The sequence below is a fragment of the Heterodontus francisci genome, chromosome 9 (assembly GCF_036365525.1).
Source record: "Heterodontus francisci isolate sHetFra1 chromosome 9, sHetFra1.hap1, whole genome shotgun sequence".
Taxonomy (NCBI): domain Eukaryota; kingdom Metazoa; phylum Chordata; class Chondrichthyes; order Heterodontiformes; family Heterodontidae; genus Heterodontus; species Heterodontus francisci.
The window spans coordinates 45,521,565-45,534,998 of NC_090379.1; the positions used below are offsets into that span (position 1 = coordinate 45,521,565).

Genomic DNA, 13,434 nt, shown 5'->3' on the forward strand with positions numbered 1-13,434 from the left:
TGAGTAGGCTAACCTATACAGATCTGATCAGGCCTGTTCCTGTTTTAATTCCCAGTCTGTACTAACAACTGATTTTGTTGAGAGAGTAGGTGCACTGCAATCTTCCTCAGTGCCCCTGGATTGGAGACAAGAAAAAACACAGCAAAGATTCTTACTCCCTATCTAGAAGCTGCTGCTGGAAGTGTGGATGTCGGCTGTGATGTCTCTCATGATATAATCACCTGGTGACAAAGTCAAGGATCGCAAATGAACTCCACTTGGGAAGTAATGGAAAGCACTCCAAACCCAAGAACCATACCTCAGCAAGGAGTCAATCCCCTCAGGAAGGCTAAAAATTATGAGAGAGAAATAAAAAGTGCACTGGTGGCAATTGCAGATTGATTAAGTAAATAATATCTTGTATGTCTAGTTCTAAGGTATAACTAATATGTAACTCATTCTTTTAACTTCACAAAAAACATGGTAGTTGCAGGCTTCCCTGGGAGGATGCAACTGTAAATGCCTGGCAACATGAAATTAACAAATGAACAAACAATTCTGTTTTACATCAGTTCTCTCCATATTTCATAACAATTTAGTACAGTGCTTGTCAATTTTTAAAATTTTCTTGCTTTAAATTGCTATGCTTTTTAAATCATTTTGGAGGAAATGTCCTTAAAAAAACAAATACAAAATTTAAAAAAATCTCAGATTTAAGAGTTAGGAATATAATCACTTCTCTGATTTTAATGAAACTGTATATGTAAATGAGTGGGTGAGACCATTTTATATGCATGTATTTTTTAAAATCAAATTAGTGAAGAAAAAACATCTCCTTAGAGATAAACTTCTTCCCTAGTATAGACCCATAAGAAAACAATAAATCTATTATCTGCTTTTAAAAAATCACAGTTTGTAAGAATTGAGAAATATTTTCAATTCTGTCACTATTAAATGCAGCTGGTTAAGTTTATGAAGTCAGACGGATGTTCTGATATTCAATAGGTTCCCTTGATAGATCAGAGAAAAATTGCTTCTTGTAATTCAGAGGACTACATTGTAGGACACAATGTGTGGAAGGTACTGTGTACAATTCTTATAGGACAGTGCAGTTGTTAAGAGAATTGTTTCATTTTAGTTCAGTTTGTTCCATTTGCCCTATTTTCTAAATAAAGAAGCACATTTTTGCCTTAAATTACATACAAACACTTTTTGCCATGCCTTTTTGGTTCCGGTTAACATTTGAAGGTTATTAAAATTGTACTCTTATGAAACACTGTACAGATGACCTGAAGTGCAGAATAAAAGCACAATGCAGAAAATATTGCACACCATCAAGACTTTTTTGTTCATGTTTATAAATGCAATCTGATGCCAAATAATGCTTTAAATCAACACAAAAATGTTACATTTATATATTTTTTAAAATCAGAAATATTCAGCGCACAAATGTAACTTCAAATTATGAAACTAGTCAGTGAAAAACAGCATAACATATATTTATTATAAATTTACAATGTAGAAAACTGGAACAGAAAAAATGCAAATTACACACCAGATTTTTTTTCTTTAGCTTTCCTTCTATGGACATATCCTTTAGTCAGTAACAAACATTTATATAGTGCTTTTTACATTCTCAGGGTGTTCCAATGCACTTCGTGGGCAATTAATTACTTTTGAAGTGTAGTCATTGTTGTTTTGCAAGCAAATATAGCAGTCAATTTTTATACAGTAAGATCCCACAACCAGCAATTGATATAATAAACCAGTTTATTTGTTATGTTGATTAAGGGAGGACTCCCTGTTCTTCTTCGATTAGTGCTATAGGAACTATAGATAATCAAGATCGAAGGGGTGGCCATGCATGTGAGTAGGAGAGTTTATATGGAGGGAGAGATTTAGGGAGGAAGGGAGGGCAGTGAACTCAGAGGAAAGAGAATAAAAAGAGTTGAAATGGAAGTTGAAATCATTAAGGATGAGAAGTCACTCAGTGCAGAGGCTGAAGGAGGAAAGCAGAGTAAGAAACTTGGTGAGCTGTAGAGAACAAGGATTTTTAAATATGAGGGGTGGAACAAGGCAAGATACTCAAAGAAGAAGTTGCCTGAGGAATAGGGAGACAGACCAAAGTGTGATCTAGAGATAAGGGCTACACCAGCACGTTTGAGCAGAGCAAGAGGTGGATAGTATAGCCAGGCAGGGAAGCTTCATTAAGAGGAAAGTGTCATCATCCTTCAGTCATGTCTAGGTCAAGGCCATAATGTCAATGTGATAGTCCACAAGAAGCTCACAGAGGGCAAGTGTTTTATTTGCAAATGAACATACATTCTGGAGGGAGATGTGGAGAGGGCAACGATAACCAACCCTCTGGCAGAGTCCATAGGGCCACAGCTGAGATCAATCAGAGGAAGCTGGAGCAACATTAGAAAGACGGAGGTTGAGGGGGGACCTGATTGAGGTGTACAAAATCATGAGAGGTATAGACAGGGTGGATAGCAAGAGGCTTTTTCCCAGAGTGGGGGATTCAATTACTAGAGGACACGAGTTCAAAGTGAAAGGGGAAAAGTTTAGGGGGGATATGCGTGGAAAGTTCTTTACGCAGAGGGTGGTGGGTGTCTGGAACGCGTTGCCAGCGGAGGTGGTAGATGCGGGCACGATGGCGTCTTTTAAGATGTATCTAGACAGATACATGAATGGGCAGGAAGAAAAGAGATACAGACCCTTAGAAAATAGGCGACATGTTTAGATAGAGGATCTGGATCGGCGCAGGCTTGGAGGGCCGAAGGGCCTGTTCCTGTGCTGTAATTTTCTTTGTTCTTTTGTTCTTTGAAGCGGAAGGAAGTGGCCAAGATTGGCCACCAGTAGGTGTGGGGAGGGAATAGGATGAGGCAATTGGTGTTGCTGCTCATTGGAAGGAAGTACTTCTGTGGGCCTTTCGGAGGTGGCCAAGACAGGCACAGAGTCATATATAATTATTTAAGAGGGAGTCAAGCCTGGGTCGGGACCACAAGAGTAGGAAAGATGATGTGTGCTTAACAATTAGGATTTGTGAAGGTAGTGTATCCGAGGACAGCAAAAAGAAAGGAGACATGAGAAGGGTAAAGAGAAGAGGAAAGGGGAAATAGAAGTGATGGGCTGGGGTCCAGAGCAGCAGCCAAAACGCACATGCCAATGGACCTGGGGAAACTCAGCTCCATAAGGCAGCATGGCTACTTGGTTAGATCAAGATATCTATGCTTTGAAATGAACAGGGAGTAGAGAGGAGATAACGTGGTAAAAACTAGATTTAAGATCAGAAGCAGATAAATTTGATGTAGGTTAGGTGAAATCAGTGACGAACTGACGTCCAGGTGTGGAGATAGGTGAATGAGACCAGAGCATTTATGTAGGCATTTCCTGTGATTGTATTGAAATAGCTGTAGCTGGTGCCCAGACTTTCACATAAAGACAAGACAGTGACTGGTGCCTGTGGATGGATCCCCCGGGAATCACTGCTGATAAATATAAAACTCAAAATAACAAGGTGACATTTCTCCAACCCTCAAAACTTAGAATTTCCTATTAATTTTAAAATATTTTTTTAAACCAGTAAGTTATATAGGTATAAAGATATATTGCCTACAGAGGTTCTTGCACTTCACTAATCCTTTAAGTTTATTTTTTTGAGAAATGCCAGCACAGTTTCATAAATTACAAATGTCAGTCCATTAACAGGAAATGCACGGACACAGTTCAAGCTCAAACCCTTGAAGAAAACTCTCATCCCCTCTTGTCTGAAACTTTCACTGATACAATTCAGTACACCACTATATCTCTGCTGTCCCATGCCATCCATCTGCATCCGGGATTTCATGACATCCATTGGAGTTGCCAATGTCCAGTAAGTCATGCCAGCACATCCTCCAGCCAACAATATGGCTGACCAATCTGATGAGGGGGAAAAAAAGCTTTTAATTCAAAATATGTTCAACATGTAAAACTATTTATCCATATTTTTATTACCCCATTTAATGCAAATCTTTTTGTAAACATTCCAAAAGACCACAAAGACAACCTACATTTATATAGTGCTTTTAACATACAAAAACATCTCGAGGCACTTCGCAGAAATGTAAATCAGACAAAAATAGATGCAGACCTAAAGAGGGAGAAATGTGGAAGGTTGGTCAAAGAGGTGGTTTTTAAGGAGAACCTTAAAAGGAAGATGAATGGCTTATGGCATGGTTACCAATCTGGGGTGATGGGAAGCGGATACATAAGAGACCAGAGTTGGATGAAAGCAACGTTTTGGGGTGGGGTGGTGGGGGTGGAATGGTAAGGTTGGTAGTGGTTACAGAGATAAAGAACATCATGATGAGATATTAAACATAAGAATGAGGGTTTAAATTGGAGGAATTAAAAGCCAATGCAGATCAGCAAAGCCAGGACAGATGGGGTGAGTATGGATTGGTGTGGTGCAGGGTACGGGCAGCAGAATTTTGTGAGCTAAAGCTCACAGAACATGCAGGATGGGAGGCCAGCCAGGAAAGCATTGGAATAATCCAATCTGGAGATGACAAATACATGGATGAGAGTTTCAGCTGCAGATGGGTTGAGGCAAGGCAGAGATGGGCAATGTTACGATGTTGTAAGTAGGCAGTCCACATTATGGAGAGTATATGAGGTTATAAGCTCAGCTTGGGGTTTAATTGGACCTAAGCCAGTGATCAGGTAGGGAGACGAATTCAGCAATAAGAATTCAGAGTTTGTGGTGAGGACCAAAGATGGTAATTTCAGTCTTCCCAATGTTTTACCGGAGCAAACTGTGGATCATCCAAGACTGTATGCCTGATGAACGGTCTGACAACACAGAGACAGTGCAGCGGTGAGGGAGAGGTGCTGGAAAAAGTAGATCTTGGCATCTTCAGCATGCAGGTGGATACTGACCCCATGTCTTCAGATCATTTCACCAAGGGGCAGCCCATAGCTGAGAAAGAACAGGAAGCCAAGGATACATCCTTGGGAATCCGATGAATAATGGTGCAGTTTCAATTCTGTGCAACAAAAACCTGATTGAAAAGGTTCAGACTTGAAGTTGCCAGTATGATGGACATGAAATTGGAAGGTGATGACATATTCATGGATTTTGGAAAGGAATGGGAGGTTGGCGATGATAGTTTGCAAAAACAGAGAGGTCAGGATTTTTTTTTTTTTGAGGTGATGGGCTGCTTTGAAAACAGAGATGGTATGTGCAAAAGAAAAACAAACATTTATAATATTAGCTGGTATGGGGGTCAGAAAGGGAAGCTGGATGGTCAGTTGCTTCATAGGAATGGGGTCAAGAGAACAGGAAGTAGGTCTTGTGGACAAGATAAACTCAGAGAGGGTATGAGGGGAGATAGGACAAAAACAAGAGAGAAGGGGGACAAAAGAACACAATTGGGGGGGGGGGGGGGGGTACAGCACAGCAGTTGAAATGGCAGTCTCAAAGTTAATAACAATTTCACAAGCTCCTCAAATATGTTGTGGAGGCGAGGGTGTCTGGGACAGGGAGAGAAGTTTAAGGAGATTGTTGGTACTGGAGAAAAGCAGCAAGGGGTCATATTTGCTCTCCAAGACAATCCTGGAGTAATGAGCAGTTTTGGAAAAGGAAAATGAGCCCTGATAGTGCTTGATGTGGTCCAACTAGATCCGATAATGGGACAGTTCATGTCACAGTCCCGTGGACTTGAGGGAACAATGCTGGGGCGGGGGGTTGGGAGGGGGCTGATACTGGGCGGAGCAACTAGAATGGAAAGAGGGTAAAGGGACCAAGGGTGTTGATGAGGATGTTGTTGAGCTGCAGAAATATCATGGTGACTGGGTGAATGGGAGGCCAAACAAAGGCCTTGCAATTGGAAGTTTGAAAATACAGTTGTGAGTGAGTTGAGGGAAGTGTTTTTTCTGGGGTAGATACAGAAGGAAGTGGAATTGGTAAGGGGTAGGGGGATGTCGGTGGAGAGATACAAGAAAATAGTGGAGATGGCCAACAAGATTTCGGGAGTAGAAAGGCCATGAGAGATGGCAAGGTCAACAGGGTGATGTGACCTCTGCATAATGTTTCGATTTCATCAGTTGATGAACAAATTCTAAGTTTATGGAAAATATCAGCCACTAGATTTTAGATTATTTCTAAATAGACTTGCAGTAACAGTATCAGAAGCAATAATCCTTTATTTTGACTGCATTCAACAATACGGAGACACCAACAGCCAACTGGATAGAAACAGGATAACTCACAAGGTTCACGATAAATGCAATCGTCTGGAAAAAAATGCTTAATATATGAAATATAATGGTTATATGATTACTGTACACCATTTGAATTTTTCTGTCACACCTTATTTAATCAGAACTCCTTAATTATTAGAATACTGCTATGCAATTGGATGCAGGTATCCTTTCTACAATCAATCACTTATTGTATACTCTCAAACTAAAGGCTTTGATGTACCACTTATCAAGGATGGCTATAATTCCTGTGTTATGATGTTACAGAAATTTCTCTTACCCATCAACAGATGGGATTATCCATATTTTCAGAAGTTGATATCAACAATATCAGACTTCACGTGAATCTGAAAGATAGCACCAGAACTCATTCATTATTTCCCTGGCGTGTCAGTCTACTCCAAACATTCAAGTCCGAGAGTGGGCCTTGAACCCACACCTTTCTGATTCAGAGGAAAATGTGCTACCAAATGAGCCAAGATGACACCAATAAATCCTATTATTGTCACTTTTTTAAATGAATGTGTATCTTTGGGGACAGTAAGGTTAATTCTAACCAGCTGTCATCCCACAAGTTACATTCAAACTATTATTACACTTCCAATTTTAAATGCAGAAATGTTAGCAATAAACACTGGCAACAGAACAAAGCAAAAGTGAGAAGGAATGTAAGCTTTTAAAACAAAAAGCTACAAAGTAAACAACTTTATGTTTTAGTGCAATAATTTAGAAATCTATTTTCTCTAAATGGGTCAGGTATTTGAAACAAAACATATATATTCACACGTGGATTTTCAAAATTTGACGCCAAACACAGGCATTTTTTAACTTCATTAGTAGTAGTATATGAGTAATGTTTCCCAGTCATACAATTGTGAACCTATTAGCCCCGATACGAATCAGGAGGTGGGGAGAGAATGGGAAAGATTGGGGGGGGGAGGGGGGAAGGTGCAGTTCTGCGATCGGCAAACCCAGACGAATGGGTATCCCTCAGGTCCTGCCGAATTTAAACAGCAAGACCCAGTCACCATTTTTCGATTCCATTTCGTGGCCAGAGCCAACCAGATTGAGAGGTGAGGTGGCTGGCAGGTGGGTTGATAGGCCTTTGGCACCAGCTGGGAAAGAGAGATCAGGGGTCAGAGTAGAGGAGAGAAAATCATGGAAGGGCCCAGAGAGATCAGGAGAGGAGGGAAGAAGATCACGTGGAACCAGTAGAGCACATCAGATTGCAGGAGAGGTTAACAGGTTTGCTTAGAGTTTTGGAGGAAAGCATTTCTGTTCCTCCTAGCCCACAAGCAGTGCTGGAAAAGCACTTACCTGTTCCATGTAGCAGTCCTTACTTCCCTTTAGCTGCCATGTTTCCCCCCAGGAAACCCCGCTGACCAGTGTTAAAGATGGAACAGAGAAAAAAATCTGAGCTGCACAGTCTCATTAAAATATTTAAATAAGTGTCTCACTGCCTGGGAGTTGGGTGCTCACCCTGTCCTGCCCCACCTCTGTTAAAACTGTAAGAGAACAGATTGAGTTTGGGTTTGAGGTTATTTATATTATTATTTCCCAATGACCCAAACCCACCTACTTTTGGGGGTTAAAGTTCCCCTCATTGTGTCTGTCACCATTTACCTGCAAATGGTGTAATATAGGGATCAACAATAAATGCTGGCCTTCCCAACAATGCCAATATCCCAAGAATTAATTTGCAAATAACATCATCAAGCCATACAGTGGTAAAATAATAAAAAGAATTTGATAGGGTAGATACAGAGAAACTATTCCTTCTAGTGGGGAAATCCAGAATAAAGGAACACAACCTTAAAATTAGAGTTAAGCCATTTAGTAAAATCATCCACTGAACTGACCTTGAAGTGGTTCCAAATTTGTAAATACCTGGTTTATGTTGTCCTTGTGAAGTTAACCATTCAGTGAAAATAGTGTACACCAAAAAATATAGTCCAAAACACGGGATGTCTCTTAACCAAAGTGCAGTAACACCTCTGTACAATCCCAAAATTCCTTCCTCTTTTATTACTGTTATTAGGCAATGGATTGGGCCTCTGTATTTTGGCTTTGATAAAAAGCCACGAGATAGAGGACCTTGGTAAGACTGATGAGAATGTGTCTGATTCTGCTGCCTTATCTTGATTAAGTCAATAGGAGCAAACACCATAGCCTGAAAAAAAATAAGATCTTTTAAATGGCAAAATAAAAGACAGATACAGTCTGTTAGGTTAAAATTGATTTTTGAAAATTGGGGCTCTGTGAGCGAGTTATGGAGACACTAGGATGAAGCTGAGGTAGGGACAAATTTGACGATACTTTAAAAAAAAAGGCATTTTTCAAAATCAACTTACAAATATTGGTCAATGAGAACTATCTATGACTTTAATGGCTTAAGCTCAGGTTCTGCAGTGGGCCTTGAACCCACAACCTTCTGAATCTGAGGTGAGAAGACAACCATTGAGTCAAAGATGCAATACTCAAGCTATGGTTGGCTTTCAACTATTTACAGACATTCACAAACTTGTGAAGCCCCTTAATTATTTATTAACACTGCTTAAATCAGTGATGAGAAAACATTTTATATTAAAATAATATGGAGAATCTCTGGTAATCTGTAGATCCAGTATAATAGTGGCAGCGCAAGCATTCAAATTGTAGTCTTACTAGAAAAGAAAGGTAAAGGGTGTACTGCAAATAAACCAGAGTATCAAGGTCATCCCAACTTTAGCGAGCTAGGATACATTAGATCACCTGATTCCATGCAAGAGTTTAGAAATCATTTCATATTTTGTCAGAAGTCGTCATGAATTTCATAGGTCAGTTGCACATATATGGCATAATTCTGCACCTCTCTCTCTCCCCCTGCCACCCCCACAAATTCATTCATTTGGTACAGAATTAACCAAATGCAATCTAATTAACATAGCCTGAAAAATAACTAAAGCTGAAAAGAGATAATATCCTGAACACTTAAGACAATTATTATCCAAGTAACTTACCTCAGCAGTCCCTGCACAGCAGCCTGCAATGAAAACATCGAATTTGGATGGTTTCACATCTGAGTTACCATGCTGCAGCTGACATAGAAAATGGATGCAATTTCTGTACGTGCCAAAACAAACTGAACCACATACAGATACCGATAGAACAGGCAATGCCATTCCTTTATAAAATCCATACACCTGGGTAAAAGACACAAGTATTAGTGAAGATTTTCTCATCATTTCACAACTCTGATATTACAATAGAAAAAAATAAGTAACTGGATTACAATTTCCAAGATCCAAAATTTGTCTCAGTTCAAGACTTATTCTTAATCAGTATTTTAGAATTAGAATTAGAACATTACAGCGCAGTACAGGCCCTTCGGCCCTCGATGTTGCGCCGACCTGTGAAACCATCTGACCTACACTATTCCATTTTCATCCATATGTCTATCCAATGACCACTTAAATGCCCTTAAAGTTGGCGAGTCTACTACTGTTGCAGGCAGGGCGTTCCACGCCCCTACTACTCTCTACGTAAAGAAACTACCTCTGACATCTGTCCTATATCTTTCACCCCTCAACTTAAAGCTATGTCCCCTCGTGTTTGCCATCACCATCCGAGGAAAAAGACTCTCACTATCCACCCTATCTAACCCTCTGATTATCTTGTATGTCTCTATTAAGTCACCTCTCCTCCTCCTTCTCTCTAACGAAAACAACCCCAAGTCCCTCAGCCTTTCCTCGTAAGACCTTCCCTCCATACCAGGCAACATCCTAGTAAATCTCCTCTGCACCCTTTCCAAAGCTTCCACATCCTTCCTATAATGCGGTGACCAGAACTGCACGCAATACTCCAGGTGCGGTCTCACCACAGTTTTGTACAGCTGCAGCATGACCTCGTGGCTCCGAAACTCGATCCCCCTACTAATAAAAGCTAACACACCATATGCCTTCTTAACAGCCCTATTAACCTGGGTAGCAACTTTCAGGGATTTATGTACCTGGACACCAAGATCTCTCTGTTCATCTACACTACCAAGAATCTTCCCATTAGCCCAGTACTCTGCATTCCTGTTACTCCTTCCAAAGTGAATCACCTCACACTTTTCCGCATTAAACTCCATTTGCCATCTCTCAGCCCAGCTCTGCAGCCTATCTATGTCCCTCTGTACCCTACAACATCCTTCGGCACTATCCACAACTCCACCGACCTTCGTGTCATCCGCAAATTTACTAACCCACCCTTCTACACCCTCTTCCAGGTCATTTATAAAAATGACAAACAGCAGTGGCCCCAAAACAGATCCTTGCGGTACACCACTAGTAACTAAACTCCAGGATGAACATTTGCCATCAACCACCACCCTCTGTCTTCTTTCAGCTAGCCAATTTCTGATCCAAAGCTCTAAATCACCTTCAACCCCATACTTCCGTATTTTCTGCAATAGCCTACCGTGGGGAACATTATCAAACGCCTTACTGAAATCCATATACACCACATCCACTGCTTTACCCTCATCCACCTGTTTGGTCACCTTCTCGAAAAACTCAATAAGGTTTGTGAGGCACGACCTACCCTTCACAAAACCGTGCTGACGTAGTAGTGCTGACCCAAGTAGTAATTGGGTTCAGTTTGTACTTGTGTTTTTCAAAAACACAAAATCCTCAGTATGAAGTTCATGGCCCCCACTCTTCCCAGTGCACTATAATGAGCTGCATTTCTAAGTTGGAGTTAAATTTAAATGAACATTATCCTTGAATACTGAATAGAACACTAACATCTAGCAGTTAGGTACCAAAAGTAATCCAAAAAAATGAACGTAATGTTAGCCTTGATAACTCGAGGGTTCAAAGCCCTGGTTTGACCACATCTGGAGTAATGTGTACTGTTCTGGGCACTGCACCCTAGAAAAGATATATTGGCTTTCGAAGCAGTGCAACACAGATTCACCAGGATGTTACCAGGGCTTCAAGGATTAGTTGAGGAAGAGAAATTACATAAACTGGACTAGAATTCCCTGGAATATAGAACGTTATGAAGTGCTTTGGTTGAAGTTTTTAGGATTTTGAAAGGAACTGATAGGGTAGATAGAAACATTTTTCATAGGCGGGAGAGTCAAGGACAAGATGGCATAACATTAAAATCAGAGGCAGGCCACTGGGCAGAGATGTTAGGAAACACTTCATGCAAAGGGTGGTAGAAGTGTTGAACTCTCTCCCACAAAAGTAGTAGATATTAGCTTAATTTTACTAACCAAGGGTATTAAGGGATATGGAGCCAAGACAGTTAGAGGGAGTTAGAATACAGATCAGTCAGTCATGATCTCATTGAATGGCTGCACAGACTCGAGGGGCTGAATGGCCAACTCCTGTTCCTATGTTCGGATATTTAATTTGAAAAACAACTTTTTGCTAAGTTAAAAATTGTTTAAAACCTTATTGCATAGTACCTGGCCTTCTAGTTGAGTAGACAGATTCATATTGGTTGAGGCTGCAACATGGTATTTCAGAACTCAACACTGGAAATGACCCAAATTGAAGTTGGGTTTTAAAGGGGATGGTTTTGCACAAATGCTTCAAAACTAGAAAAATGTCGTGCTTAACTTCAGCATTTCTTCAAGTTAAGTACAGTAACATCCAAAAAGGCTGTAACTAAAAAATAAAGATAAACAAAGTTTCTAAAATTATCATGCCATGTTTCACAAAGTTGTACACAATCCACAAAAGCTAAGGTTTACCTTTTCTCTTTGATATGTTGATTGAATACAGTGCCAAACACCACTGTACATGTGCTGTGTCTGAATTCTCACCTGGTGAAACAACCAGTATTAACTACAGTATCATGTGTGTAAAAATGAGCAATTTCTAGCACCAGCTAAATAAATACACTACCTTGATTGTATCCAAAGGATATCCCACAGCAGTAGCAAGTCCACCTGTGGTGGCAATGTAGATTTCGCACCAGTGGATATAAAACATAAATTACAAATGTTACATAATAGAATATCTGCAACATACTCATCTTCCATAAAATTTCTAAAATATCTATCTTATTTCAATCTGTAAACTTTAAAAAAAATTAAGTGCTATATGTATGTTGACTCAGTTATGTTACTCCTTTTGCCCTGCATTTTGCTTTTCTTTATGGCTTTCTTCAGAGCAAGGGCCAAATGCAGAATAAAGCTTCCTCTATTCATCTCCAATGAACCCAGTTTGCATTCCACCCTTTCATCTCTGGAAACTAGTTTTTAATTATGATAAAATTACTCTCTAGGGTGTTAAGCAAAGTGGCATCAACAGTCTTAACTCATTTTGTTTAGGAGAATATAAAGACAGATAGCAAAAGTTTCTATAAATATATAAAACAAAAAAGAGTGGCTAAAGTAAACGTTGGTCCTTTAGAGGATGAGAAGGGGAATTTAGTTATGGGATATGATGAAATGGCCGAGGCATTGAACAGGTATTTTGTATCGGTCTTCACAGTGGAGGACATTAATAACATGCCAGTAATTGACAAAGAGACGAACGTAGGTGAGGACCTGGAAACAATCATTATTACGGAAGAGGTAGTGTTGGGCAAGCTAATGGAGCTAAGGATTGATAAGTCTCCTGGCCCTGATGGAATGCATCCCAGGGTACTAAAAGAGATGGCGGGAGAAATAGCAGGTGCACGGACGGTAATTTTCCAAAATTCGCTGGACTCTGGGGTAATCCCAGCTGATTGGAAAACAGCAGATGTGACGCCACTGTTTAAAAAGGGAGGTAGACAAAAGATGGGGAATTATAGACCGGTTAGCTTAACCTCTGTAGTGGGGAAGATGCTTGAGTCTATTATCAAGGAAGAAATAGCAGGACATCTCGATAGAAATTGTCCCGTTGGGCAGACGCAGCATGGGTTCATGAAGGGCAGGTCATGCTTGACAAATCTTTTGGAATTCTATGATGACATTACGAGCAAGGTGGACAATGGGGACCCAGTGGATGTGGTGTACCTAGATTTCCAAAAGGCCTTCGACAAGGTGCCGCACAAGAGGCTGCTGCATAAGATAAGGATGCATGGCGTTAGGGGTAAAGTATTAGCATGGATAGAGGATTGGTTGACTAATAGGAAGCAGAGAGTGGGGATAAATGAGTGCTATTCTGGGTGGCAATCAGTCACTAGTGGTGTGCCTCAGGGATCAGTGTTGGGACCGCAATTATTTACAATTTATATAGATGATTT

The 13,434-nt window shown here is 40.3% G+C and overlaps 1 protein-coding gene across 1 annotated transcript; it reads right to left on the minus strand.

Annotated features, from left to right (window-relative positions):
* Window positions 1-1,472: 1,472 nt before the first annotated feature.
* On the minus strand, window positions 1,473-12,191 carry slc25a47b (solute carrier family 25 member 47b). The gene is made up of 5 exons (XM_068038295.1): window positions 12,105-12,191; window positions 11,951-12,022; window positions 9,225-9,407; window positions 8,113-8,395; window positions 1,473-3,903 (listed from the first exon to the last, which is right to left on the minus strand). Exons 1-5 carry the CDS (start codon window positions 12,189-12,191, stop codon window positions 3,617-3,619), a joined length of 912 nt encoding a protein of 303 aa, XP_067894396.1. The 3' UTR covers window positions 1,473-3,616.
* Between the last annotated feature and the right edge of the window lie 1,243 nt (window positions 12,192-13,434).